This window comes from Geotrypetes seraphini, chromosome 1 (assembly GCF_902459505.1).
Source record: "Geotrypetes seraphini chromosome 1, aGeoSer1.1, whole genome shotgun sequence".
NCBI lineage: Eukaryota > Metazoa > Chordata > Amphibia > Gymnophiona > Dermophiidae > Geotrypetes > Geotrypetes seraphini.
Genome location: NC_047084.1, coordinates 322681897 through 322709312, shown reverse-complemented (window position 1 = coordinate 322709312; position 27416 = coordinate 322681897). Strand labels below are relative to the sequence as shown.

Sequence of the window (27416 nt, the reverse complement as noted above, 5' to 3'; positions counted from 1 at the left end):
CCGGACATGTCCTCAAAAGGAGGACATGTCTGGGGAAATCTGGACATCTGGTAACCCTACCCCAAACCATTCCCTTCCCTCCCCCCAAAAAAAAAGGCAGGAGGGATGCCCACTGCCTCCTGCCACCCGATGCTTTCCTGACAACCCCCTCCCCCCATACCTTTGTGTGAAGAGAGCAAGAGGGAGGCTTGGTCCTTCTGAGGCCTGCCGATCCAAAATGGTGGGCCTTCTCCTCGGTGCATCGTGTGATGCACGGGGAGGAGCCTCGGGTTCTCAGCATACTGCCCTAACCCATTAGGCTGCTTCTCCAAAGTAATGCTTCTTCCCCAGGGAAGTAGTGGACATTCCTAGGGGACACAGTGTAAGTGCAGCAGGAGTGAAGTTGTGATATCTGTGTACTATTTGTGTGAAATATTACAATAATCAGGTTGTACAGAATTCTACTGTACATTTGCTTTTTGGACTTCAAAAACATGAACCCGTTATAGGAAGTTGCAATTGTTGACTGTTGAAGATAGGATTCAGTTTAAGTTGTTAATGTTGATATATAAATCACTGTTACTAGTAAGTTAGCAAAAAATCAAATATCATAAATAGTATATAGTTGCTAGCCAGCGGTGGGAATACCCACATGAAAAAAGCATTTATTAGAAATGTGGAGAAAAAGCCTCAGCAATCAACATTACTTCCAGAAAACGCTGAAACGGAGTGGCCATCACCTAAAAGCGGAGTAAAAATATTTTTTATATTATACCCTGTGCACAGTGGTAGGCTTTAGTCCCTATTAGAATGTTGCATCGTTTTGTGGAGTTTTTTTTTGCTAATTATCAGAAGTGAACAGCTGGAAGTCAATGTTGATTGTCGTCTCCATGTTTCTAATAAATGCTTTTCTTTTAGGTATTCCCACCGCTGGCTAGCAACGTTATACTATTTGTGATATATAAATCACTGTATCATCAGTCCTGCCAATATTTGTGTGATCATGTACATTGGTATGTAACAAGAAGACCTCTTCAGTCTGAAACTTTGCGTCAACTGGTATTGCCGACAGTTTGGCAAGCACAACTTGAAACCACTTGAAGGAAAAGTTACTTGGTTGCTGGCCCTGCGGCCTGGAATAAACTCCCAGTAGGATTGCACCAAGAGCACAATTTAATTCAATTTAAAAGACTGTTGAAGTGACATTTGCTTATTCAGGACAGATGATTTACCCACGTCCTTTACTAATGCATAGTGCGGGTTTTAGCGCCAGCAGCGCCTTTAATTACTCCGACGCTCATAGAATTCCTATGAGCGTTGGAGCAGTTACTGCCACTGCTGGCGTTAAAACCCATGCTATGCATTAGTAAAGTAGGGAGTTAGAGAGACTGTGGGACCAGACTTCTCTGATGTTTAGTTGGTATAAAGCAGTTTATAAATTTGGAAGTAAAATCCTCCTTTTTCCATCCACACTTGTCCAGGATTATTTGGCAATGGCATCAAACTTCGTGCTATTGATGCTTTGCTGTGTATCCTAAATGTCCATAAATTATTCCCTGTACACTTTAACAGGGCTTAATTAGAACAGAAAATGGATCTGTGAAGTAGTGAAGGAAGGAAAATTGGGCTGAGGTGGGTGTGAACTGTGCACGGATGTAGGGCCAGGGTGAACTTTCTCCCACAAGCACTCTCTCAAACACCAACACTGTATATGAATATGAGGGCCAACATTCAGACCATGGGAGTTAGCAGGACTCCTGCAGTTGGCGCTGCGCCCGCATATTCAATACAGGGCTGTTTCCGGTGACTGGTATTGAATATTCAGTTTATTTTTGGCACTATAAACTTAACCAGCTAAGCTGATATTCAGCGTTGGCCGGCTAAGTCTATAGCGGCCAAAAATAGACCAACTATTTACATGGCCTGGTTTGGCTTCTAAACTTTAAATTTGACAGATAGCTGGCTAAATCACGTGACAGCCAAATAATCACTAATGCGGTATTTCTCAACTCGGTCCTGGAGTACCCTGTTGCCAGTCAAGTTTTCAGGATATCCGCCATGAATATGCATGAAAGAAATTTGCATATAATGAAGGCAGTGTATGCAAATCAAGTTTATGCATATGCATGGCGGATATCCTGAAAACCAGACTGGCAAGGGGGCGCTCCAGGACAGAGTTGAGAAACACTGCAATAAGGGCCAGATTCTGTAAACGGCACCTAACTACACCTTTTAGGCGCCAGTCCACACGGTTGTCAATCGCTAGGCATCCTTTATAGAATCATGCCTAAGTGGACTTAGGCATCGCTAGGTGTTGTTGAAGTTGGCACTGGTATATTAGAAAAACAATCTATAATTGGCTAGACTTGATAAATCCTCAGGGGGACTGTTTAGCCTTGAAGAAATAGAAAAGTAAGCCTATTAAAAATGTTAGTGGACCTCAGTATGAGTTCAAAACCTGCCGGTAAGGTTTGCACGGAAAACAATTTGTTTCCTTCCTATGCATTACACGGAGTGCTCTTTAGAATATCAATGAGCTCCTGTTGCAAGAATTCTCCACTAATAAAATATATTGCTCTCAAAAAGAGGAATATAGTTTATATATAAAAGTTAATTTGTGGAATGCACTCTCTGTTTAAAGCTTAGCTCTGTATGGTTTTAAAGAACAGAAACTTAAAGCATTTGAGAGAAATTAGAATTTTATTTTTACACAGCAAAATTTATTTATAGGGTTAGGGAGGCAATGCAATAATTTTTAGTTACAATTTAGGGATCTTCACACAAGGGAAATGTGCCACATGATAAAATATTGCTAAAGAAGCAGAATGATTAACTTAAGCTGGATTGAAAGTAACTCACTCTGATGAAGGGCATTGCTGGTAGAAAGTTCTTCAGTTGCAGAGGAGAGCACATGGCATTAGCTGGGAGCATATGGCCTGAAGAGATGTGGCAGCAAGATGTGGTGTAGAATGTCCAGTGACAATCCAAAGAGAAAGAGCATAGGTGATTCTACCTTTTTTATGAACTCTGGGGGATTGAAGTCCTGTCCAATTACCGAAGCAGGAACCCAGGAGCAATGTCCAATCCCTGAGTCTGGCATAGTATCCAATCACAGCTCAGGAATTTCAATTCAAACTTTCTGTTTCTAGATGCATGAGGTCATCCGATTTACTTTTTGGCTGGGCAGGGCCTGATTGAATTTTACTAGTGTCTTTGTCTAGAGAGTTTCAGGTCTATTTGTCTTATCTCAGGTTTGAATGGCTTATGTTCAGTGTCTTGTTCTACTCCAGCCTTTGTGTACTGTCCATGGCTTGGAGAATAGAATTCAGTTTAACACCAATACTGAACCTTTATGGTGTATATTTTGCAGAGAAAAGGTATGAGGGGATATAGGGCAACACCTAACCATCTCTTTGTATTCACTGAATAGAGGCTTAACACCTTTTGGTTTCAGGCTGAAGGCAAATGGCCAGCTAGAGTCTGTCAAAAATACACTTTATTTCAAGCAATTATTTATATTTCTAAATCCAGCAAAAATCAATCATATCTTGGTTCAGGTAATATTTTACATGTTATAATTATTAAATCCATATTTTATAATTGTTCAAATTAATCATATCATGCTACATTCCTTATAATGCATTAGCATAGGATTCTCAGTGGCTGTAACAGCGATCGATAGCAGCCACGGAGAACCCTTTTGTGCATCGGCAGAAGAGTTTCCATACAAGTAAGACTGATTAAAACCAGCTGACTTGGAGTGGTGTAGTAACACTGGGCACAAGAGAGGCAGTGGTAGTGGCAGTGCCAGAAAAAACACTCCCTGTCTATTGTCTGTCCCCTGCTTGGTCAAGTTAGGAAAAAAGATTTGCATTGACTACCTCTACTGCATGCAAAAATCTCTCATGAATATTCATGGTAGATATCCTGAAAAACCTAACTGGTTGGAGTGCCTCTAGGACCAGGGTTGGGAACCACTGGATTAAACTCTAGGACTACTGCTGGGTGGGGTGGAATGGACTGAGATCTCACTTGCCCATGAGTCTCTTCTGGCTGCCAGATCATCCAGTAAATACAGACTGAAAGCATATAAGGCAGGGATCTCAAAGTCCCTCCTTGAGGGCCGCAATCCAGTCGGCTTTTCAGGATTTGCCCAATGAATATGCATTGAAAGCAGTGCATGCACATAGATCTCATGCATATTCATTGGGGAAATCCTAAAAACCCGACTGGATTGCAGCCCTCAAGGAGGGACTTTGAGACCCCTGATATAAGGGAAAGGCTACACAACCACTGGGGCTTTTTTGTTGTTGTTGTTAGCTAGGGTAGCCCTAGCCACTGTTTCCAATGCTGAATACCATATTTCACTATCAGATCTACAAGTGTGAGAAGAGTAAGCGAAAAAGTATCTGAAACTACATATTTTGTCATAAAAGAGTGAAAAGGTTTATTTATTTATTCAATTTTCTATACTGTTCTCCCAAGGGAGCTCAGAATGGTTTACATCAGTGGTCTCAAACTCGTGGCCCGGGGGCCACATGCGGCCCGCCAGGTCCTATTTTGAGGCCCTTGGTATGTTTATCATAATCACAAAAGTAAAATAAAACAGTTTCTTGATCATATCTCTCTTTAGCTATAAATTACAATATTATTATTAAGACTTAGCCAAAAGGAAAGATTTATAAACTATAAAGAGTTTTACCTCATGCAAAATTGTCATTTCTTTAATAAGATATTAACTATTTTTTCTGCGGCCCTCCAAGTACCTACAAATCCAAAATGTGGCCCTGCAAAGGGTTTGAGTTTGAGACCACTGGTTTACATGAATTTATTCAGGTACTCAAGCATTTTGCCCTGTCTGTCCTGGTGGGCTCACAATCTATCTAATGTACCTGGGGCAATGGGGGGATTAAGTGACTTGCCCAGGGTCACAAGGAACAGTGTGGCTTTGAACCTACAGTCTCAGGGTAATGAGGCTATAGCTTTAACCACTGCACCACACACTCCCCTTTTTGCTTTTGATTTATAAAAATGTCTAGAAGGAGCAAGGTGCAAGAGCCATACTATGTATAGTTTGTGCCAACTAACTTCATCCTCCTACTACATGAAAGACCAAAATTTTGTTTTCTTTGCATATGGGTTTGTAGGACCTTGTTGGGAGCAGACAAGATAATCGAGAGCCACCTGTAGAATCAATAGAGAACTACACCGTAACTATAGATGATTATTTTATCATAAGCAGGCTTACCCTGAAAGTGCAAGGACACCACGACCTTCCTTATAACGTGACCAAGCACATTTTCTGCATAATGTGGTTTCACCCTTACCGCTCGGAAAGTTCTGACAATGGACAAGAAATTTCTTACTTGAAGAATGAGAGAGATGGTTCTTAAGGAATATTTATCAGAAATGGACAAAGTGCTACAAGAGATATTCTGTTAAGGAAAACACAACAATTTCTAAAAGCACTTCTGGGAAGTTTTCCCAACACACAAAAAAAGAAAGACATGATTAAAGGATGGTAAAAAATAACCCCACTTCCCCCACTCCACTTGATCTGTAAAAAACAGAATAGTTTGAGAATAGAATAAGCAGAACCACAGCTGGATTTGAAGTGTAATTACTGATGAATAGCTGCACAGACAAAGGGGAAAGCTGAAATAGGAAAAGTAGATATTGATTGATTGATTGGGCTTTATCAACTGCCTTTTCATGAAAAGATTCATTGAATAGTAATCAGGTATTCTAAAGTATTTTCCCTATCTGTCCTGAGAGACTCACAATCTAACTATGGTACCTGAGGCAACAAGGGTTAAGTAACTTGCCTAGGGCAACTCAATGAAGGCCATTCACACGGTATTCATTTTCTTCTGTAACGTAATTGTTTTGTGGCTGCACCCCCTGCACTGAATAGGCACCATTATATTGGTGGTTCATCTATAAAAATAATCCTTGCTTTTTAAGCAAACTCTTTGGAACCTACTTGCTCTATGGTACTACTGTCTTCAATAGCATGGGGCCAATTTAGGATCTTATGGGGTGCAGAGCTCAGGGCAAAGCAGTTACAGCAGACCCTGGAACAGTGACATTTAATGCTGCTCTCCTGCTCATGATGGTGGTGGTGGTGATAGTGTGTGTGTGTGTGGGGGGGGGGGGGGGGATGAGAAGGCTAATAAATAAGCCCACTATATTTTCAGTGTGATAACAGAATGAGTGTACTAGTCACAGTTAAGATTTTTTTATACTGAACTTTAAATTTGCCAACAAAGTAGATTTAAATGGAAAAAGAGAACATTATTTCCTTTTTAACTTGGATGATTAGAGGTGGAAGTCTATTTTAATTCACAATCTAACCACTGGATGATTGGTTTAATGATGGCAGGACGTTAGTGGGTGGATGAGGGACATAATGTATGAGAATGGAAGACAGTGGATTAGAGGGAACTGGTGCTTTGACTCATCTTTCCCAAAAGCAGAGATCCACAACACTGGGAATCCTGTGACCAGGGGTACCCAACTCTAATGTATCAAGAATCCCCAACATACTAGGGGATGATTTTTTTTTAAACTTTTATTTACTTCCTAAAGGAAATAAATGGAAGTTAAACCTTTACCTCACCTCAGAGGATGACATTAAGGGCTCCTTTTACGAAGCCGCGGTAGCGGCTTTAACGCGCATGACTTTTAATCATGCGCTAATCCCCACGCTAGCCAAAAAACCTGCTCAAGAGGAGGCGGTAGCGGCTAGCACAGCCAGCGGTTTAGCGTGCAGTATTATGCACGTTAAACCGCTACTGCGCCTTCGTAAAAAGAGCCCTAATTTTCAGTGGTAAAAGAGAAGCAAAACTGTTTGCCCAATTTATGTAGCATGGAAAAAGTATGCTAAGATTAGCTCACGGTTTTAGTTCCTGCTTAGCCTAGGTTTATAACACACATAAAATATGCACTATATGTACAGTAAACCACTCTATGAAGCATTTTATGACACATTCCATGAAGCAGTTTTTTACATTTCCTATAGGAACACAGAACAAGAACAACTCAAACACAACCCTGTGGGGCGCCCTAGAGCACAGGTCAATTGCTCCCCTAAGGACAGCCTTGGTGACAATAATCTTGCTGCCCCTAGCACTCAGCAATAGAGTAGGCTATGAAGCAACTGAGTTTTATTTCTTAGGAAAAAGTAATACGGTTTATTTATAAACCCAGCTCCCTCTGGCCATTGCTATAGGAGCAGCTGGCCCCAGAAGATGTTTTCCTGATTTGCAACAGCCAGCTTGACAGCGTGGAGATTATTCAAATTCATACATTAGTTCAGAGATGGACGGCAGGTTGCCAGTGCAGGAAACATTTACACTAAACAACCTGGCACAGCACCAGGAAAGAAAAAGATTCGCAGCAGTCGTCGTATATAACCCCAGTAGTTTTTGGTCTGTCCTCATAACTGATAGCAGGATAACCAATAATAGCTTCACAAAGGATAGATCTTAACAAGATAAATGTTTCTGCCACTTGCTTTCCAGTAAAAGCAAAAAATGGACAAGGACTCAATCAACTTTGAGATTCCAGCACTGGACTACGAAAGGTGCCATGCAAATGATATGTAGTTCTGACTAAAAAGACAAATACACTTAGGACCTGATTTCCTAGAGCCATAGCAAAGGAAAGAGCCTTACTGAAGCAAACCTTTATTAGCAGTAATAGCACAAAAAAGCGAAGTGCTTGCTTTTTCTCAGCTGTACTGCCTGAACTTGCCGCCTATACCTTACACAAAGGGCAGCTGTGATCCATTCAGTGTGGTAACAATGACTGCATAACAAAAAGTAGATATAAAGGCTAGCTAGATCTCTGGTCTTCCTTCAGGTGAATATGTTCCAGTGCCGCCAAGTGCACTACTGAGCTACAAAAACCATAAGGGCCGTTTTAAATCGAGTCTCTGTGCAATGTTAAAGTCTAAAACACTCTTTGGGCTCTGCTCCTGCTGTCGCTGAAGTGTAAAGTTTTCTCTTGAGAAGCCAAAAGCTAGGACTGAGCTTTAGGACCCGTAGGAAGCTGGAAGTGAAACAAGCTCCTATGAAAAAATCCCTGAATCCTACCCAGGAATGGCCTTCCTGTTTCAACACAAGGTTTAGCTCAAACGTAGGGACAACACCCGCGTCATACACGATCTTATCCAGTTTCTTACATGTACTGTCAACTTCCAGGTTCACATAGATAACACAGCCTCGCAGACCACAGGGCTCCGTGGAGGAGAGGCACACAATTTCTTGAGCTATGCGCCCGATCAGGTTTTCTGGGACCAAAACCTTGGAACATTTAAGTTTTGTTTGTTTGGATCTGTATAGGCAGCTCTCCAACATTTTAATTAAACTATGGCAGCTCTTTTCTTCAGAGACAGCTTCTTTCAGGCTGAGATTGGAAGAAACTGGATCCCAATAAAGAAGTTCTATGGAAAGGACAAAAAGAATAAAATAAACAGTGTAAGATGACAGTAATTGACCAGCAATATTAAATATGCCTTTGCTTCCTTGGAACTTTTGTTTATGGAGATAATTATGTTAAGGTCAATGTACCCAACTGCTACCCAAAACAATCCACAAAAAGAGTTCATAATATTATCATGAAAATTGCTGCATCAGTTATAGCCCTAAAAAACCAAAAAGTTAAAGATGAATAAGACAGAGGAAAATTACTACACAGATCCAAACAAATTGTGACTGTGTATGCTGCTGGTACATAAGAATTGCCATTCTGGGAAAGACCGAACGTTCATCAAGCCGAGTATCCTGTTTCCAACAGTGGCCCATCTAGGCCACAAATACCTGGCAAGATCCCAAAGACTAATACAGGGTTTATGCTACTTATCCTAGGAATATACAGTTGGTTTCCCCAAGCCATCTTAGCAATGGCTTATGGACTTTCTGATTTACAAAATTATCCAAATCTTTTTTTTTTTTTTTTTTTAACCCTGCTAAGCTAACCTCTTTTACCACATTTTCCAGCAATGAATTCCAGAGTTTAATTACATGTTGAGTGAAGAAATATTTTTCTCCGGTTTGTTTTAAATCTACTACTTAGTAGCTTCATCGCATGCCCCCAGTCCTAGTATTTTTGGCAGAGTAAACAAGCGATTCACATCTACCCATTACACTCCACATAGTATTTTATAGACTTCTATCATATCTCCCATGAGCCATCTTTTTTCCAAGCTGAAGAGCCCTAGCTGCTTTAGCTTTTCCTCATAATACAGATGTCCCATTCCTTTTATCATTTTTGTCTCTCTTCTCTATACCTTTTCTAATTCTGCTATATCTTTTTTGTGATGCGGTGACCAGAATTGCACACAGTATTCGAGGTAGAGCTGCACCACAGAGTGATACAAAGGCATTATAACATTTTCATCTTTGTTTTCATTTCATTTCCTAATAATTCCTAACATTCTATTTGTTTTCTTAGCCACCACCGCACACTGAGCTGAGGGTTTCAACATATCCTCAGTGATGATATCTAGATCCTTTTCCTGGGCACCTACTCCTATCGTGGAATCCTATAGTTTGGATTCCTCTTTCCCATATGCATCACTTTGCAGTTGCTCACATTAAACATCATCTGCCATTTTGATGCCCAGGCTCCTAAGGCCCTCTTGCAATTTTTCACAATCTTGTGATTTAACAACTTTGTATCATAAGCAAATTTAATTATCTCACTAGTTATTCCTATCTCTAGATCATTGATCAACATGTTAAATAGCAGTGGTCACAGCGCAGACCCATTACTCCTACTATTTATTATTTCTGTAGTGCTACCAGATGCACACCGTGCTGTACATTAAACACACAAGAGATGGTCCTTGCTCAAAAGAGCTTAGAATTAGAGAATGACACGGTGGTTGTTACTCGTGGCTAGCTGAGGGAACCTGCCGAAATGTTGGAGGGGGGGGAGGAAGTATTCACTGTGGGCACAGGGACAAGGCCATCCACCGCCCCTGGAATGGTTGCATCAGAGGAGAAGCTTCTGCCCACAAATGCACGTGACTGCAGGCAGGCTCGGGCAGCTTAAGCAAGTTACTTTGGAAAGTAACTTAAAACGCGCTGTGAAGGTAAGGGAGAGGGAGGGATATTCTTGGGCCGTGCGAGGGGTGCTGAAGGGCAGTGAGGTGGCGAGATGGAAGGGTTGTGGTGGAAAAGAAAGGAACAGATGCTGAAAGGGGGTGGAAAGGAACAGATGCTGAAAGGAAATGGGGAACTGAGAGTGGTGAGAAGACGCTGAAGGGAAAAAATGGGGAAGACAGTGTGGGGAGAAGATGCTGAAGGGAAATGGGGAACAGAGAGTGGGGAGAAGCTAAATATTGCAGTACTGAGGCTTGTATGGATGCTGCGGGGACAGTAGTCGCGGGGATGAGGGCGGAGACAGTGGTGACAGGGACGGGGTGGTGACAGGTACGGTGGTCGCGGGGACAAATTTTATCCCCATGTCATTCTCTACTTAGAATCTAATTATGAAAGACACACTGGACAAAAATAGTGACTCAATATAGACTGCTCAAGTAGAGAAATACAAAGGGAGAAGAGGTAGAGAGGATAGGGGGCTACAGAGGGAATGACAAACAAATGTGCTTTACAAATTGGTAGAAGACTTACAAGCAGTTTTGAATAAGTGGGCCTTCAGCCTGGACTTGAATATTGTCAGAGACTGAGCCCAACATACTGAGTCAGGCAAATTGTTTCAGGCATAAGGCACAGCAAAACAGAAGGGATGGAGTAAGGAGTTTGTTGTAGAGGAGAAATGGTATAGACAAGAGAGACTTACATGAAGAACAGACCCCTGGGGAACCCCACATGGAGTATATTGACCATATAACCCTACATTCTGTTTTCTATTTTTCAAGCAGTTCATAATATGTAATAGGATGTTACTTCCTATCCCATGACTTTCTAATTTCCTCAGAAATCTTTCAATATCAATCGGCTCATCTTTATCCACATGTTTATTCACACCTTCAAACTCAGGGGTCTAGCCATAAGTAGGCAGTCTGCATTTTCAGTGGCTGTAGTAAAATTATGGAATGAGATGCCAGGTACTCTGTGCTTATGTAGGAACAGTGACCATTTTTAAAGATTACTTAAAATGCAACTGTTCCTGCATGCATTTTTTGATTAAATGTTCTTTGTCATATTTTATGGGTTAGAAGTTTATTAGATAACACGGGAGAATTTATCTTGTAAATGGAGATTAGTTTTATGTATGTTATGTTGTAATTCGCCTAGATGTTAGGTGAGAAATAAATTTTAAATAAATAAATACCCAGATTAGGACTTTTGAGTCAAGCCCACCAAATCATCAATGTTGGAAAGGGTCAATGCTAAATGAATTGGAAGCAGTGTCAACATCAGCATGGCCTAGTGTTCATTTTTCTCAATTCCCTAGGCCCCACCAATATATTATAAAGCTCACCACTGTCCTGGCTATGCTACTGATAAAAACGTACAGTAATGGATCAATGAAATTAATTAATCCTCTTGTATTCTGTGTAGACTGTTTAGTAGCACTGGTTCAAGAATCGGTGAATACCTGAAAGGTGAAGGGCTCCAACAAAAATATTTCCTTCCAGTGCTGTATATTTAATATACAAAGAATAACTCAAGTCCAAAATCAGACCAATCACATCTCTATGCAGTATATCTTGTTAATAGAGGTTCAGTATGACTGATTCTTTATACAATCAAAAATATTTTTCTTAGAAACGAATGAGCCATCAGAAGCGGTACTCTATTGTACACAAGGTACAGGACTTATAGAAGTTATTTAGCTGCTACACTTCATCGGCTCTCGTATATACATTTTCCAAATGAACTTGTTCTTATCTTAATATCATTTTCCCCCTCTTTTACTAAGGTGCGCTAACCGATTAGCGTGCACTAATCGAATTAATGCGCGCTAAACGCTAACGCGTCCATACACTAACTGGCATGCGTTAGCGTTTAGTGCATGCTAAATCGCTTAGCACACCTTAATATAAGAGGGTCTTAGTGTAATTTTAATGTTATAATTTATGCAGACTTATCTGTAACTCCGGTGTGGCGTTTTGTCTAACTCGTACCAGCAGTTACTGAAATGCACCGCCGACATGCATGTTTCGTGTGCACAACACTGCTTCTGGGCATGGTCATTTTAAATGCTTAATGCTGCTTAACATGGTAGGCACCAATGCTCACCTCAGCGTCTATCGTATTTAATATAGTCAGTATTCCTATTGCCCCCCCCCCCCCCAAATGCTAGCAGGTAGATATTTTTGGTTCCTAACATCAATTGCTTCATCAATAAACATTAACCACTTGAAGCAGACTAACACAGAGCTGGAAAGTATCAAAAATAATGGCCACAAGAAAAGCAGGAAAGCAATAGCCACAGAATCTCGCTTTAAGAAATCTGGGACCCTTTTGCTAATGCTTAGAATGTGCCAAAAGAATTAGAATGTGCTAAGAAGCCGATAGGTATAAACTGGGCATTTAGCATGTGCACTAAGCTTTAGTAAAAAGGCCCCTTTCCGCTCAGATGTTTTTCAATGCAGGAATTACACCCATGTATATAATATACACCTCTTTTTTTTATTTTTTAATTTTTATTGATTTTCAAACTTTGACAGTGCAATACAATTAATTGAACATAAAATACTGCATAAAACGCACTATTAACTACACAAGTAATACATAAAACAATCATTTTCTCCCACCCTCCTCCCAATTATTAATACAATAAGACATATGATGTGATTACAATATTATAATTACGTAATTTTAATCCTCAAAATACATTTCCCTCCCCCCACCCTCCCACCCTGGATGTGTAAGGAAATCTAAGAAAAGGGGAGATATATGACCCTTATTGCGAGGTAACAAATGTATTCAATGGGCTCCACACTTTATTAAATGAACTACTAAACCCCATACATTCCGCATTCATTCTCTCATATTCATATGTGGTACACACATTTGCCCACCAAAATGTGTCATTTATTCTGTCCTGGCTCTTTCTGTTATGTGTGACCATTTGGATGGCTATTCCCGTCATGATCAAGAAAAGACGGCTTTTATATTCATCCAAAGTAGGCTTAACGTGTAGTAACGTACCACAAATTATGGTTTCATAAGTTAAGGATATAGATAACTCAAGAATAAGATTTATTTGTCCCCAAATTGACCTCCAGAAATTAAGTATCAATGGACAAAAATATAACAGATGATCCAAAGTCCCTATATTAATACGAGAATGCCAGCATCTATTAGACCTAATAATAATAATAAAAGGCTAAGTTAGGATAATAAGAAATGGAAACATTTCACACCTGCAAACCTGAGGAACAGGTCACTAAAGAAGACCCAGCCTAAAGAGCAGAAGGGGCACCATCCCAAGACCCCTAAAACCTAAGATCTAATATACACCTCTTGGTTTTTTTTGTTGGTCCTTATTTTCATACATTTTTAATGAAGTGGTTATATGTTATTTGAACCTTGTGCTGAATGTTACTTCCTTGAGGTTGACTATCAGTGAAACATTGTCATTGCCTAGGACAGAAGTAGACAGTCTCGGTCTTCAGGGGTTGCAATCCATTTGGGTTTTTAGGATTTCCCGAATGAATATGCATGAGATCAATTTGCACGTATTGCCTCCACTGTATGCAAATAGATCTCAGGCATATTCATAGATGAAATCCTAAAAGCCCAAATGTGTTAAAGCCCTTGAGAACAGAGGTTACCCACCCCTACTCTAGGAAATTTAAGATACCTATCTTTAGTTTGTTGGGAAGAAAGAGGAACACAGACTAACATACAGCATTGGATTTTCACAAGAGTGGCCCAACCACAAGGCTAGGCAGTTGCCTAGGGCAACAGCTTTGACGGGGGCAACAGCTGCATCCGAAGCAAAACAATAGCTTTAACAATCGCAAAAACTTAAGAGAGCCAGCAGCTGATACTTTTAGGCACAAGGAGAATAAAATTTCTAAATAGCCCTGTTACCCAGGTAACAACTTTTGGAAATTGCCCTTATTATGCTTATTGACCACTTATAGGAGTGTTTTTTTTCAACAACCAAACTATGTATGTGTGTTTAATATTTTATGCCTGTTATTATATAAACCGTATAGGTAATATACGGTATATAGATTTCTAAATAAATGAATATAAATAAATTTAATATATAATGTTCAAGTATGCATTTTTACAGGAGCATTCTAGAAAGTGCAGCACGCTTGTTGAGTTTATCCAAATCTCAGGGGCCTTCAAGTTAAGTTGCTACTATTTGGGTTTCTGCCAGATACTTGTTGCCTATATTGGCCACTAGTAGAAACAGGATATTGGGCTAGATGCACCATTGACCTCACCCAGAATGGCTATTCTTGTGTTCTTATGCTAATTGAGATAGAAGCACTAGATGAATATTCAACTCTGCACCTAATACCCTTGACATAGCCCTGCTGTTACTAACCCCCTCCTTTACAAAGTCGTGCTAGAGTTCTTAACGCCGGCCATGGTGGTAACAGCTCGGATGCTCATAGGAATTCTATGAGCATCGGAGCTGTTACCATGGCAGCTGGTGCTAAAAACGCTAGCGTTGCTTTGTAAAGGAGGGGGTAAATAAGCAGTTAAAATCCATAAATATTCCACTTCACTGACTCATTACTCCTATAAGTTATATACCGGTAGCATACATAGTCATACTCTGCGTGGACACACACAGTAAATTTCCTCTGCACCTTTAACTATGACATAATTTTTCATTTACCCAGTTCTCAGTGGCAAGTACAATATTCAGATCACAAGTCCCTTGTATCATCTGTCTCGAATAAACAAATGTTGCTTCACCAGCTGTTTAAACGGACTCAGATTTGGTTGACATCAAAGTCCTGTTGGAAACATGTTCCACTGAAGAGCAATTTCCCATTGGTACCCCCTGCCCTGCCTGCTTTGCCAATGCCAATGAGAGAGATGGTAGGCTGGAAGTAATTTTTGTGCCCTGTGCTCATACTGTCCTTGGTACAGTGACATTCTCAAATGATGGTAAGGCATAGAAACAAAGAAACATGATGGTAGATAAAGACCAAATGGCCCATCCAGTCTGCCCATCTGCTGTAACCATTATCTCTTCCTTTTTCTTAGAGATCCCACGTTTCTATCCCACGCTTTCTTGAATTCACACACAGTCTCTGTCTCCACCACCTCTTTCAGGAAACTGTTCCACGCATCTACCACCCTTTCTGTAAAAATGTATTTCCTTAAATTATTCCGGAGTCTATCACTTCTTAACTTCATCCTATGCCCTCTCATTCCAGAACTTCCTTTCAAATGAAAGAGACTTGACTCATGCACATTTACGCCACATAGGTATTCAAATGTCTCTATTATATCTCCCCTCTCCCCTCTTTCCTCCAAAGTATACAGATTGAGATCTTTAATTCTGTCCCCACATGTCTTATGACAAAGACCACGCACCATTTTAGTAACCTTCATCTGGACCAACTCCATCCTTTTTATATCTTTTAGAAGGTGCGGCCTCCAGAATTGTACACAGTATTCTAAATGAGGTCTCACCAGAGCCTTATACAGGAGCATAATAATAGGAAGACTGTTTTAGGAGGCTGCTCCTTTTATGAGACTAAAAGGAGTTGGAGTATTAAAAATCTAGCACTGAAAAACAGAGATCATGTTAGTCCCTACTATAGATTGCTGCACTGGTTACCGGTGGAGGCACGAGTAATACTCAAATTTTCTTGTATTTGTTTTAAGCTGATTTGGGGACTGGCCCCTACTTATCTTCTGTCTCATTTTGTGCTATACAACTCCACGAGGAGAACCAGAAATTGTAATTTATTTGCCTATCCAAAGATTACTGGTTGTAGATACAGGTCATTTTGGGATAGAACTTTTTATGTTTCAAGCAAGTAAACAGCAGTCCTGGTTTGGTAATTACATTAGTGGAGCCAGGTTGACCTATGGCGCTTTTCGGAAAGAAATTAAAACTGTACTATTTGATAGATTTATTTCCTAAATAGAAATTACAAAATGTAATAATTCTTTAATAATTGCAATAATTCTACTCTGATTATCCTTAAGAAATATATTGTACTTTTGCTATTTGTATTTTGTACTTCGCTGATTGTCCAGCTTTCTTCGATGTAAACCGCCGAGAAGTCGTCAGATTGTGGCAGTATAGAAGAATAAAGTTATTATTATTATTTCATGAGTAATTAAGCCAACAAAAAAAATTAACCAAACACTAAGGACTATAATTTGGAGAAAAATATTACAGTTACAGCATAGCACAATAACAATTTTAAAACTAGTTACCTCTTTGTTAACAAGTTATCTACCCCAACCCTTTAAGGTTACTATCAGAGGATTACATAACATCTAGGGATCTTTAAGCCTAGAGGGCCCAAGTTTTTCAGATATGAGGGTGGTTTGAAATGTTTGGTAAATTTCCATGAGATGGCACCACAGTCCATTAAGTTGTCAAAGCCATCAATGAGTACGTTGCAGAGTCTGACAATTTCTCTTATGAATATTTATTAAGGATACCCTGAGAACTCAATTCAGAAATCTCAAGGACTAGAGTTGCCCATCCTCACAGCAGATAATTGACAAAGCACCTAGATCCTGTACAAAGATTTTAGGCCAGTCATGATCTTTTGTTTGGCCTCACTGTCAGTACCAAGATAATCTACTAGGAAGAAATTAAAATTTGTGGGGCAGGGTGGGGGGGTGGGGAAGAACAGCATTATTAATCCAATTCAAAATCCAAGATTAGACAGGAAATCTTCCTCCAGACTTTTGGTGGCTCGGCACTGTACAATTTCAGTTATATTATACCACAGCTATATTACATTACATTACATTAGTGATTTCTATTCCGCCAATACCTTGCGGTTCAAGGCGGATTACAAAAGAAGTTATCTGGCCATTTCCAGAGGAATTGAAGAGAAGAGCGAGTTGCTTCAGAGAATTGGGATGAGTCTTGCGGTGTTAGTTTGTCTTCAAGGATTTCTTGAATAGCATGGTTTTTATTTCTTTTCTGATGATACTATTTGTATAGGCGACAGTTTTTGCTGAAAAATTAATGGTAATAAATGGAAATGAAACAAAAAAGAAAATAAGATGCCACTTTTTTTTTGAAGGTCACGCTTCTTCAGATCAGAAATGAGCAAATGATAACCTAAAGGTCATCATGAACTGTATTAAGTTACTCCAATAAAAAAGTATCATCTTATTTATTTATAATAATAATAACTTTATTTTTCTATACCGCCATAGTTAAACTGACTTCTAGGCAGTTCACATAGAAAGAAGGCTGGACAATCAGCGAATTACAAAATGCAAGAAGAAGGAAGTTACATCATGAATTTCTGTTTATTACCGTCAAAAGAGGACTAATATGGCTACCCTATTGCTGAAAAATTAGTAATGCTTTGAATCTTACAACCCCGAGCTATTTCATATGAACTGTGGTACATAGTGTCTCTTTTTCCTATAATTGGAGTGTGTGGTGCAGTGATTAAAGCTATGGCCTTAGCACCCTGAGTTTGTGGGTTCAAACCCATGCTGCTCCTTGTGTCCCACTTAATCCCCCCATTGCCCCAGGTACATTAGATAGTTTGTGAGCCTACCAGGACAGACAGGGCAAAATGCTTGAGTACCTGAATAAATTCATGTAAACCATGAGCTCCCCTGGGAAAATGGTATAGAAAATTGAATGAATAAATAAATAGATTTACTTTCCCCCTCTTTTACAAAGCTGCCTGACAGCAAATGCTCCAACGCCCATTAAATCCCTATGGGCATTGGAGAGAATAATGCAACGGCCGCTACCATGGCTTTATAAAAGGAGCCCAATTTATTATTAAAAAGGATCCAATCCTATAGTATGCATACAGTAAGTAAAAGTTAAGAGCATATACGCTTGAGCATACTAGTCTCATCCTGGAATTAAAAAGGACACTACAACTATGAATTTAAGGATGACTGTCAAGCTGTTCCCATCAGGACAAATTCCGTGCAAAACTTACCAGCCGCCTTCACACAAACTTTCAGAGAAAAATTACGCATGCACTCTCACTTTCAGACTTGCTACAGGTGGAAAGTACAAAACAAAATAATTGCAAAGTAGGCATGATCATTTGTGGCTGTCTTTCTTACAAGCAGATTTTTGCTAGAAAACCAAGAAGATTTGAAAATACCATCTGTGAGAAGTGTTTCTGGAGGCAGAAAAATACACAAGAGGCTAGAAGATGACACAGCCCAGTAGCCACACTGACTAAAAAGCAGCTTCCAAGCAGACAATTCTCATGCAGAAAGTGTTTTGAAGATTCCCATTTCGTTATCTGCTGAACAAGTGCAATGTTAGTGGACGGCTAAGCATTAGAGTTTGGAACCAAGAAGTTACTTTTACAAGGGTGGGCAGCTGAACACTCACCGCCGATGCCTGCGGAGTGCAAGCCAGAGTCTACCAGCGTTGAGAAACACTCCGAATTTTTAATATTCAAAGCGTTGGTTGCCACCATTATACCAGTCTTCTGCCTTCAACACAGGGTGCCTTTTTTGTTTTCTAAGAAAAAAAAAAAAAAAAAAACACCCCAAAACCCTTATTATATAATATTCAGGTTGGTGTGTTTGCTAGAAGAAACGCTATTAAAGATACAGATTTATTTTTAAAAAATTTCATTATTTTATTGTAAACTAGACTTTTGCTCCGAGAATCTGGTAAAGCTCTGATCATGCCGTTCAGCTTACCTTTCAATTTACTTGCAATCCGCACTAAACCACTATATGAAACCAATTGACACTGGTCATTGCTTAACTTTACAGAAGTCAGATCAACCTATATGGATTTTAATTTTGCTTCTTTCAAATAACTGCGCTTGGCTTCAGACGTGCTCCTTTACGCTCATACAAACGCAATGCGCCATTCACGTACAAATCGTGCCCTGCCACCAGAGCCCCGCTCCCTCTTCTGCACTGACAGGTAGAATAACACCGCAAGAGAAGCTTATTTGGCCCGTGCCTCCCTCCCCTCCCCGTCCCGTCAATCTCGCCCAATGGGTGTTCCAGTTTGGGGGTTTCTGATATCCCCGCCCACCGTGACAGGTCCTTGATAGGTTCCCCGAAAAAGGGTCAATTCCGGAGGCGGAGCGGGCTGGGGAGAATCAGCCAATCAGCGGACAGTGCAAGAGGAGGGAAAAACTGGCTCGTTTTAGTGACTGGTGCATTTTTTTCAGTTCTGTAAGCTGAAGCGTTCGGCTCTAAAAGTTTTTGACGTGTTGTCTAGTTACTGTAGTAGAGGAAAATGTTCCAGGGAGGAACCTGTGGGTAGGTCAATTCTGTGCACTGAGAAAAGTTTTATCCTTCTCAACAGTGATGTGTAGCTTCATTGTGGCACACTTTTAATATACTCCCCAAAAGTTAAAACAGAGCTGGCAGTGTGAATTCTTTCCAAACCACTAGTGTTTAAAAACCCTTGAGAAACTTCTGTCTATCGAGCTGAAGATGTGTTAATAAAGGGAAAAGTAGTTAACCTGAAACTTATGAGAAGGAGACAAACTGGTAGTGATGAAGCTGTTTCAGGGGCTGAGGCCAGTGGTATATATTAGGGTTACATTTCTTCAGTGGCGTACCTAGCATATGTGATACCTGGGACCCATCATTTTTTTACACCCCCCCCCCCCCATCTATATGAAAAATATGATTTTTAGCAACAATCCATATATCACACAACAAGAGTGTACCTAGGAAAAGGCAGCATCTTAAAGACTGCAGTGAGCACTAGAACACCAACACATACATTGTAAAACTAAACAAGCCAGATCCCGCAGTCAGTTGATCCTGCAGTCAATGCCAACTGAAAACTATGTTCTTTTCATACACACAGAACAGAGATACACCCTCGCCCAATATGGAATAATCACAAACTAAAAATAGAAATATGTAGACAAAAGTTAAACTGAACCGCCAAGAAACCAGACCCTGGATACAATGCAACACCACATAAACAGTAACACATGTCCTCTAATACAGTGTAAAATATAAAGACAGTAGATGTAAATTTGAAAAAAAACTGATACATAACAATCACCACTTTACAAATTAACAAATAAAAATAAAACAAATAATGAGAAATAAGAAAATACCATTTTATTGGACTAATCCCCCGTAAGCTCGGTCCCCATCCCCACAAACCACCTGATTCCATCCACACAAGCCTTGAATTGTTTTATACTGAACTTATTATATTAAAGTATAAAAAGAAACAATATTCTGTACATTTGTCAATTTATAAATCAGCGTCTTCTCCCCACTCTCTCTTCCCCATTTCCCTTCAGCGTCCTCAGCCCACTCTCACTCCATTTTCCTTCAGCACACGCACATAAAAACAAGCAAGTAATTTTATACCATTTTCATTCTATTCATTCATAGAAATTAAAGTCTAAATAATGCCAGTAACATAGCAAAACATGATTTTACAAAAATAATTCCCTGCACAGTCAAGCCTGCAAGGATTACTAGATGTCTTTCAGCAGCTCCCCTCCCTCCCCCTTACCTTTGTAAATAAATAAAATACCTTTCATTGTGCATAATCACGTGAATAATCACGATTAAAAATTTAATAAGAAATGCAGTGGCGTACCTAGAGGGGGAGGGGGGGCCGGTCCGCCCTGGGTGCACGCCCCAAGGGGGTGCACAAGACAGAGCTGGACGGGGGACCCGCGGGGTTAAATACAACTCGAGTCGCGAGGCTCGTCTTCTGTTCCTACCTGCCCTGCTGTGCACACATAGCTCACCGGAAGTCTTCCCAGATGTCAGTGCTGACGTCGGAGGGAGGGCTTAAGCAAAGCCAGCGCTGACATTGGGGAAGACTTCTGGTTGGCTCTGTGTGCACGGCAGGGCAGGTAGGAACAGAAGACGAGCCTCGCGGCTCGAGTTGTATTTAACCCCGCGGGTCCCCCGTCCAGCTCTGTCTTGTGCACCCCCTTGGGGCGTGCACCCGGGGCGGACCTCCCCCCCGCCCCCTCTAGGTACGCCACTGCATTTCTTATTAAATTTTTAATCGTGATTATTCACGTGATTATGCCCAATGAAAGGTATTTTATTTATTTACTAGTCTTTAAGCCCGTTACATTAACGGGTGCTAGAATAGATGTGTGTGTCTGTCTTTCTTTCTCTCTCTCTCCTTGGCTGCTTTCTGTCAGTTGTATTCTTAGCATGTTATTATAATAGATTTGTTATTTCCTAATGCTGTTCCTTGTAACTCTGGGGCAGTACCTTAACCACCATTGTTCCTGGTACATTGTATCTACTATAATAAAACGTTAAGCACGCATGCGCACTCCTACCTGCGTGATCTGTGATCCATATGTCTGTGGCAGGCAGGAGTGCGCATGCGCACATAAAACGGTCCCTGCGATCTTGCCGGCTCCCCCCTCGCACCCCTCCTCGAAGCACCCAAACCCACGTTGACCCTCCCATCGTGGTCTGACCCTCCCATCCTTTCCCACCATCTGACTGGCTCATTTAGTCCCTTGTCGCCCCCTTCCCTTCCCGCAGTCCCGACCGTTGACCCTCCCATTGCGGTCTGACCCTCCCCTCTCTTCCTGCCATCTGACCGGCTCACTTAGTCCCTTGCAGCCCCCCTTCCCTTCCCGCGGTCCTGACAAACCTGCCAACTGAAGCAGCATCCGCAGCACTCTACACACGCTGCTTCGGGGCCTTCTACTGCCCTGATTTGCTCTGCTGTGTCTCTGGAGGGGCATATTTGCCTGCAATTCGTCTGCTGTGCCCCTCCCCCAGTGGCGGCAGCTTTTGGTGCGATGCCTGAGAGGGAAAGAAGTTGAGTTGTGGGAATGGTAGTGGGCAACCTCATGGGATTCATTTTGGCATGAGGTTTTTACCGAAGACGCCTACATGATATGGTTTGTAGATTTGGTTATGCACATTATTTCAGTTGTATTCTTATACAACCAGCAGTATTGGGATCCTAGTTGGGACCTCAGCTTTTTAACTGTATTGAGATGTTTACACAAATAAATATCACTGCTGGTTGATCTCCACATCTCGCTTACCTTTTTTGCTTGTTTGTAACCTCAGGGGGAGACATGCTGGACTGGGGAGAAGCAGAAGAGAGAGGCACCGATGACAGGGACAATGCATCACGGACTATTCAGTGCTGAAGCAGCCACACTGAACTGGCCATGCTGATTCATCCTATACCTGAAAAGAAGAGGTTGGGAGTAGTTAAAAATAAATAGCAGTGATTGAAAAAAAAATAGTAAACGCTCTTGATGGCTGAAAGTTTATACTGAGCATATACCTTGAGAGGAGAACGTGCATGCATTGACTTAAGAGACAAATGGGAACAGCTAAAAGCAATTGATTGGTTGATGGCTCAAGTTCAAGGAGGAATTTGAGCTGCAATGGACATAGAGTTACTATATGGCTCCAGAAAAAGGAGGACGGATTGAGACATCCGGGATTTACTTCCATACCTCTTCTCTAAGAAGAAATATGGGACTTGATTTATAGTTTTTTTGATGCGAGGCGCTGGTAGCCTCTTTGTAATTTTAGGAGGCTTTACATTATCACTATTATGTTTTATTCATGTTCGATTTGTTGTACTGTATGTGATTCTGTTTGTGTATGCTCCTCTTTCCTCATAATCCCTCTGCTCTTCCTCCTCGTTTCTCCATCTCTTTAAATAATACTGTCACTGTTCCAGTCTCCTCTGCTTGCAACCTTGGAGTCATCTTCAATTCTGACCTCTCATTTTCTACGTATATCCAACATGCTGCTTAGACTGTCGCTGCTATCTCTTCAATTTCTAAACTAAACTAAAACTTAGCTTTATATACCGGGTCATCAGCCAGAGGAAGCTCAACTTGGTTAACAATGTAATTTGCATACATTGGTGAATGCTGTACCGATTACTGCTCATCTACTTTTACTATTGCCACATCTTCTTATTGTAATTAGATATATTTGATGGATGTTATCACCCGGTTCCAACCTGTGCTTCCTTGGAAGCTCTTCGATTTGTCATTTTGTTTTTTGCTTTTCTAAAACCAATAAAAATATTTGAATTAAAAAAAAGGAAATTACAAAGGATTAATTTTCAAAGTGTTTAGCAAATAAAAAAGTTTTTAAAGATTTGCGAAAGAATTGAAAAGGACTAGGGCTTCCCAAAATTAAAGGGAGTCCATTCCATAGTTGAGAAAATTTGAAAACCAAAGAATTGCTAAACTTCTTGACTCCTTTAATCCCTTTTCTGAAAGGGAGGGAGAGTTTGAATTGTTGAATGCCTCTTGCATAGGAAAATCTGTAAACGTTCCATAGCAGAGGAACAAGAGGAGTAAAAATACCATATAAAATTTTGAAAGTGATGCATGCACATTTAAATTGAATCCTGAAATAAACCGGGAGTCAATGAAGGCTCAAAAGCAAAGGAGTCACATGGTCAAATTTGCTTTTTCCAAAGATCAACTTTGCAGTTGCATTCTGAATCAATTGTAATATTTGGAGACAGATCTTTGTGATGCCGAAATAAATAGCATTACAATAATCTAGCTGGGATAATATGATAAATTGAACCAGAACAGAAAAATGTTGTTGATGGAAAAGAGATCTAACCTTCCTCAGCATTCGTAAACTAAAAAAGCATTTCTTAACCAGAGAATTTATTTGATCCTTAAATGTAAGAGAGGAGTCGAAAAGGACACCCAATATCTTAGAGGAGAACTCGATCTGCAGAATCCAGAAGTACAGTGGAAGGAAGACAGTCCAGTTTTGGGCCTAACCACAAAAGTTTAGTTTTGGCTGCATTTAGCTTCATCTGGACAGACATAGCCCAGGCTTGAAGTTTAGAAATACAGTGATTTATTTTAAAAGCTAAATTGGAAATATTTGGGTCAATCTCAATCAGTATAAAGATATCATCTGTATAGGGGAAAAACGTTTCCCAAGCGTTTCCCTTCCTCTCTGAGCACACCACCTAGCTCTCGTAACCTCACGCTTAGATTACTGCAATCTACTCCTAACTTGTATCCCTCAGTGTCGCCTCTCCCCCCTTGCAATCTGTGCAAAACTCTGCTGCGTGACTTATCTTCTACCAGCCTCGCTACGCTCATGTCACCCCTCTCCTTAAGTCACTTCACTGGCTCCCTATCTGCCATCGCATACAGTTCAAGATCTTATTGCTGACCTACAAGTTTGTTCATTCTGCTGCCCCTCAATATCTCTCCTCGCTTCTCTCTCCTTATACACCTCCCAGAGAACTCCGTTCCTCAGATAGGTCACTCCCTTCTCCTCCAGTGCCAATTCCAGACTTGGAATAAATTACCCGAGTTTGTCCATCAGGACCCTTCCCTTGTTTAAAAGCAAACTGAAAACCCACCTTTTATATAATTTTCAGTCCTTAACCCTACTCCTCTGCCCTCCAACCCAGCCAGCTGATTAACCGTTCCCCTTAACTGTATCCATGACATCCTGTTTGTCTGTTTAGACTGTAAGTTCTTTTGAGCAGGGACTGTCTTCTTTGGGACACTGTACTGCGCTGCTTGCGTCTGGTAGCGCTATAGAAATAATTCATAGTAGTAGTGTGAAGAGTTTCAGTCTTTGGGAAGCAGAGTTGAGATTGTGATGTCAGAATGCCTCATTCCACCAATAAGAGCCAACCTCATCAGTGATGTCACAATGGCTTGATTGTCCTATACTTCCCTCTGCCCTCCAACCCAGCCAGCAGATTAACCGTTCCTTTTATGTTCAATTCTATTTTATTAAGCAATAGGAAATACAACAGCAATAGCAACCATAGTACACATTTTCATCAGACAACCGCGGAGGACTGGACTCTGATGTCCTCCCCGGACCCACCACCCCCCATCCCACAGCAAGGAAACCCCAGCCCCCCACCCTCCCCTCCCCATCCCCCCACAGATACATAAAACTCTGTATCCATGACATCCTGTTTGTCTGTCTTTCGAGCAGGGACTGTTTTCTTACTCTTTGTGACTCTGTGCAGTGCTGCGTGTGTCTGGTAGCGCTATAGAAATAATTGATAGTAGTAGTAGTAGTAGTAGCATTGTGACCCGCCTTGGGAAAGGTGGGCTATAAATAAATACAAATTGCTTTCAGTGGAAGTAAAACCTGGATGTCTCAATCCTCCATTTTCTGGAGCCATATGGCAGCCCTAGTTGGACATAAAAGTGTTATAAGGAAAGCTAGTATTGGTTTAAGTTCCTAAAGGGAAGTGCTTTTAGGTAGGAAAGGTTATATTCCAGGAAATCTTGTTCAGCCGTGTCTGGTGTGGAAAGAAAGTTAGTGAGTGAGATACTGATATGGAGTGCGGGGCGGGGTTTGATATTTTAAAATGTCAATTGTGATGGGCATCCACCCATTGGGTTTTTGTAATGCGATCATTTGCTGTCCTGGTATCCAGTGCTGTTTCTGGATGCTATGTTTTCTGCTTGTTTTGCTCGTGGTTGTATGTTCCTTTGCAGTTGTCAATAAAGATAATTGATAAAAAAAAAAGAGAAAAGCAAGTGAAAATGTAATAAAAAGTAGCAATTTCTTCATAAAATATCCTGCTTGGTAGATAGAATGACTGGTTTAGTGAAAATGCTCTTAGAACAGTTGGTTTTGCAAACTAGCCAAATTTAGAGTGAGATGCACAAAGTTCTGGCACCCCGATGGAAAGCACTGGGTTGGGAGTGATTTTCTTTTGCTAGGCTATGCTCAGCACTAATAGCATGCAAATTACGTGCACACTATTTGTGCTGAGTACTCCAGTGAAAGGGGGAGGAACTGTGCTTGGTGCCTGTGCACAAGAGCTGAGCACAGGCCCAGTACAGTTTCTGTGATCACTAGAGCTCTCAAGTAGAGAACGACAGTGGGACAATTTTTTTCCTGTCCCCGCGGGAACTCATTTTCCCGTCTCGTCCCGTCCCGGTGAGTTCTTTTCCTGTCCCTGCCCCATTCCTGCAAGCTCTGTCCTCATCTGCACAAGCCTCAAACACTTTAAAATCATACGTGTTTGAGGCTTGTTCGGTTAAGACAGAGCTTACAGGAATGGGACAGGGAGAGTGACAAAGCTCACAGGGACGGGATGGGGAATTTGAGTTCTTGCGGGGAAGGGGGAAAAATTTGTCCCCCATGTCATTCTCTGCTCTCAAGCATGTTTATTTTTGTTTTAGTTTCACAAGCGATTTGAATGCAGCTGTTGTGCTTGCTTTATGTGCATGTGTGTTCCTCGCCTATGGTCAGAATGCAGCTGTTAGACACCGGATACATAAGCACATAGAATAAGCACACACAGCTCCTGGTAGCTCCTGGTCTACTGGAAAATTTTGCATGGTAAGAAGTAGGACTTATCCTCACCTACTGAAAATCTGGTGATCTTTCTTAAAGCAAGAAGGAAACAAAGTCTGTTCTAATTGCTGTCAGCTTCTGTGAAGCTGGCTACAGATTCTTGACTAGGGCTCTGCCTTTACTGAGTCTGAATAGAATTTACCAGTGGCTTGTTAAATATGGTTTTTGTTTTTTTTTCCATCTCTTTTGTTCCTCACTCGAAAGTGAGTTTGAACAACTGAAAGGAAAGCTGCAAGAGTACATTTCTGTCTAAATCCTGTGCTGTGGAGAGAAATAATTGCTGGCTGATGTGAGATTGTGTTTTCTGAGTGAAAGGACTTTTAAATGTACTGAAACTGGTGAGAAGTATTAAACAGAACAGATAGGAATTAGTGTTTTAGTTAGCTAGGTAGAGGCAATCAAGAAAAAAGATGAGGATTATATTTATTTTGTTTTCTGAGGTAGATACGGAATGGGATGGTTCATCGCGTCCGTTTCATTTTAGAACGTTTCATCGCGGCTGTGATGAATTGTCCCCTTCTGGTGGGAGTGCTTCAGTCTGGTTCCAGGCTGAATCATCTCCTTGAATTGGGCCTGAAAAAACTGCTTCAGGGAGAGGTGCTGGACTGAATCAGAGGAGCAGAATGAGATGATTACATAGGCCAAGAACAACAACAACAAATTCTTGGTGCCTTGGGTTTTTTGGGTTCATAGACAACGGCGCGAAAGACAAAGGCGCGTCCGGACAATTGAGCGCAGTGCGGAGGTGCGCGCCGCTCAAAATTACTGTTTTTAGGGGCTCCGACGGGGGGTTTTGTTGGGGAACCCCCCCACTTTACTTAATAGACATCGCACCGGCGTTATGGGGGGTTTGGGGGGTTGTAACCCTCCACATTTTACTGTAAACTTAACTTTTTCCCTAAAAACAGGGAAAAAGTGAAGTTTTCAGTAAAATGTGGGGGGTTACACCCCCCAAACCCCCCACAATGCCCCCACAACGTGGCACGATGTCTATTAAGTAAAGTGGGGGGTTCCCCCCCACACACCCCCGTC

At 41.0% G+C, this 27416-nt stretch overlaps 1 protein-coding gene across 1 annotated transcript; it reads right to left on the bottom strand.

Moving 5' to 3' along the window:
• Positions 1 to 4818: 4818 nt before the first annotated feature.
• DDIT4L (DNA damage inducible transcript 4 like) lies at positions 4819 to 18996 on the bottom strand. The gene is made up of 3 exons (XM_033957029.1): positions 18765 to 18996; positions 18448 to 18579; positions 4819 to 8425 (listed from the first exon to the last, which is right to left on the bottom strand). The coding sequence occupies exons 2-3, from the start codon at positions 18533 to 18535 to the stop codon at positions 7926 to 7928; spliced, it is 588 nt and encodes a 195-aa protein (XP_033812920.1). The 5' UTR covers positions 18536 to 18579; positions 18765 to 18996; the 3' UTR covers positions 4819 to 7925.
• Positions 18997 to 27416: the final 8420 nt, after the last annotated feature.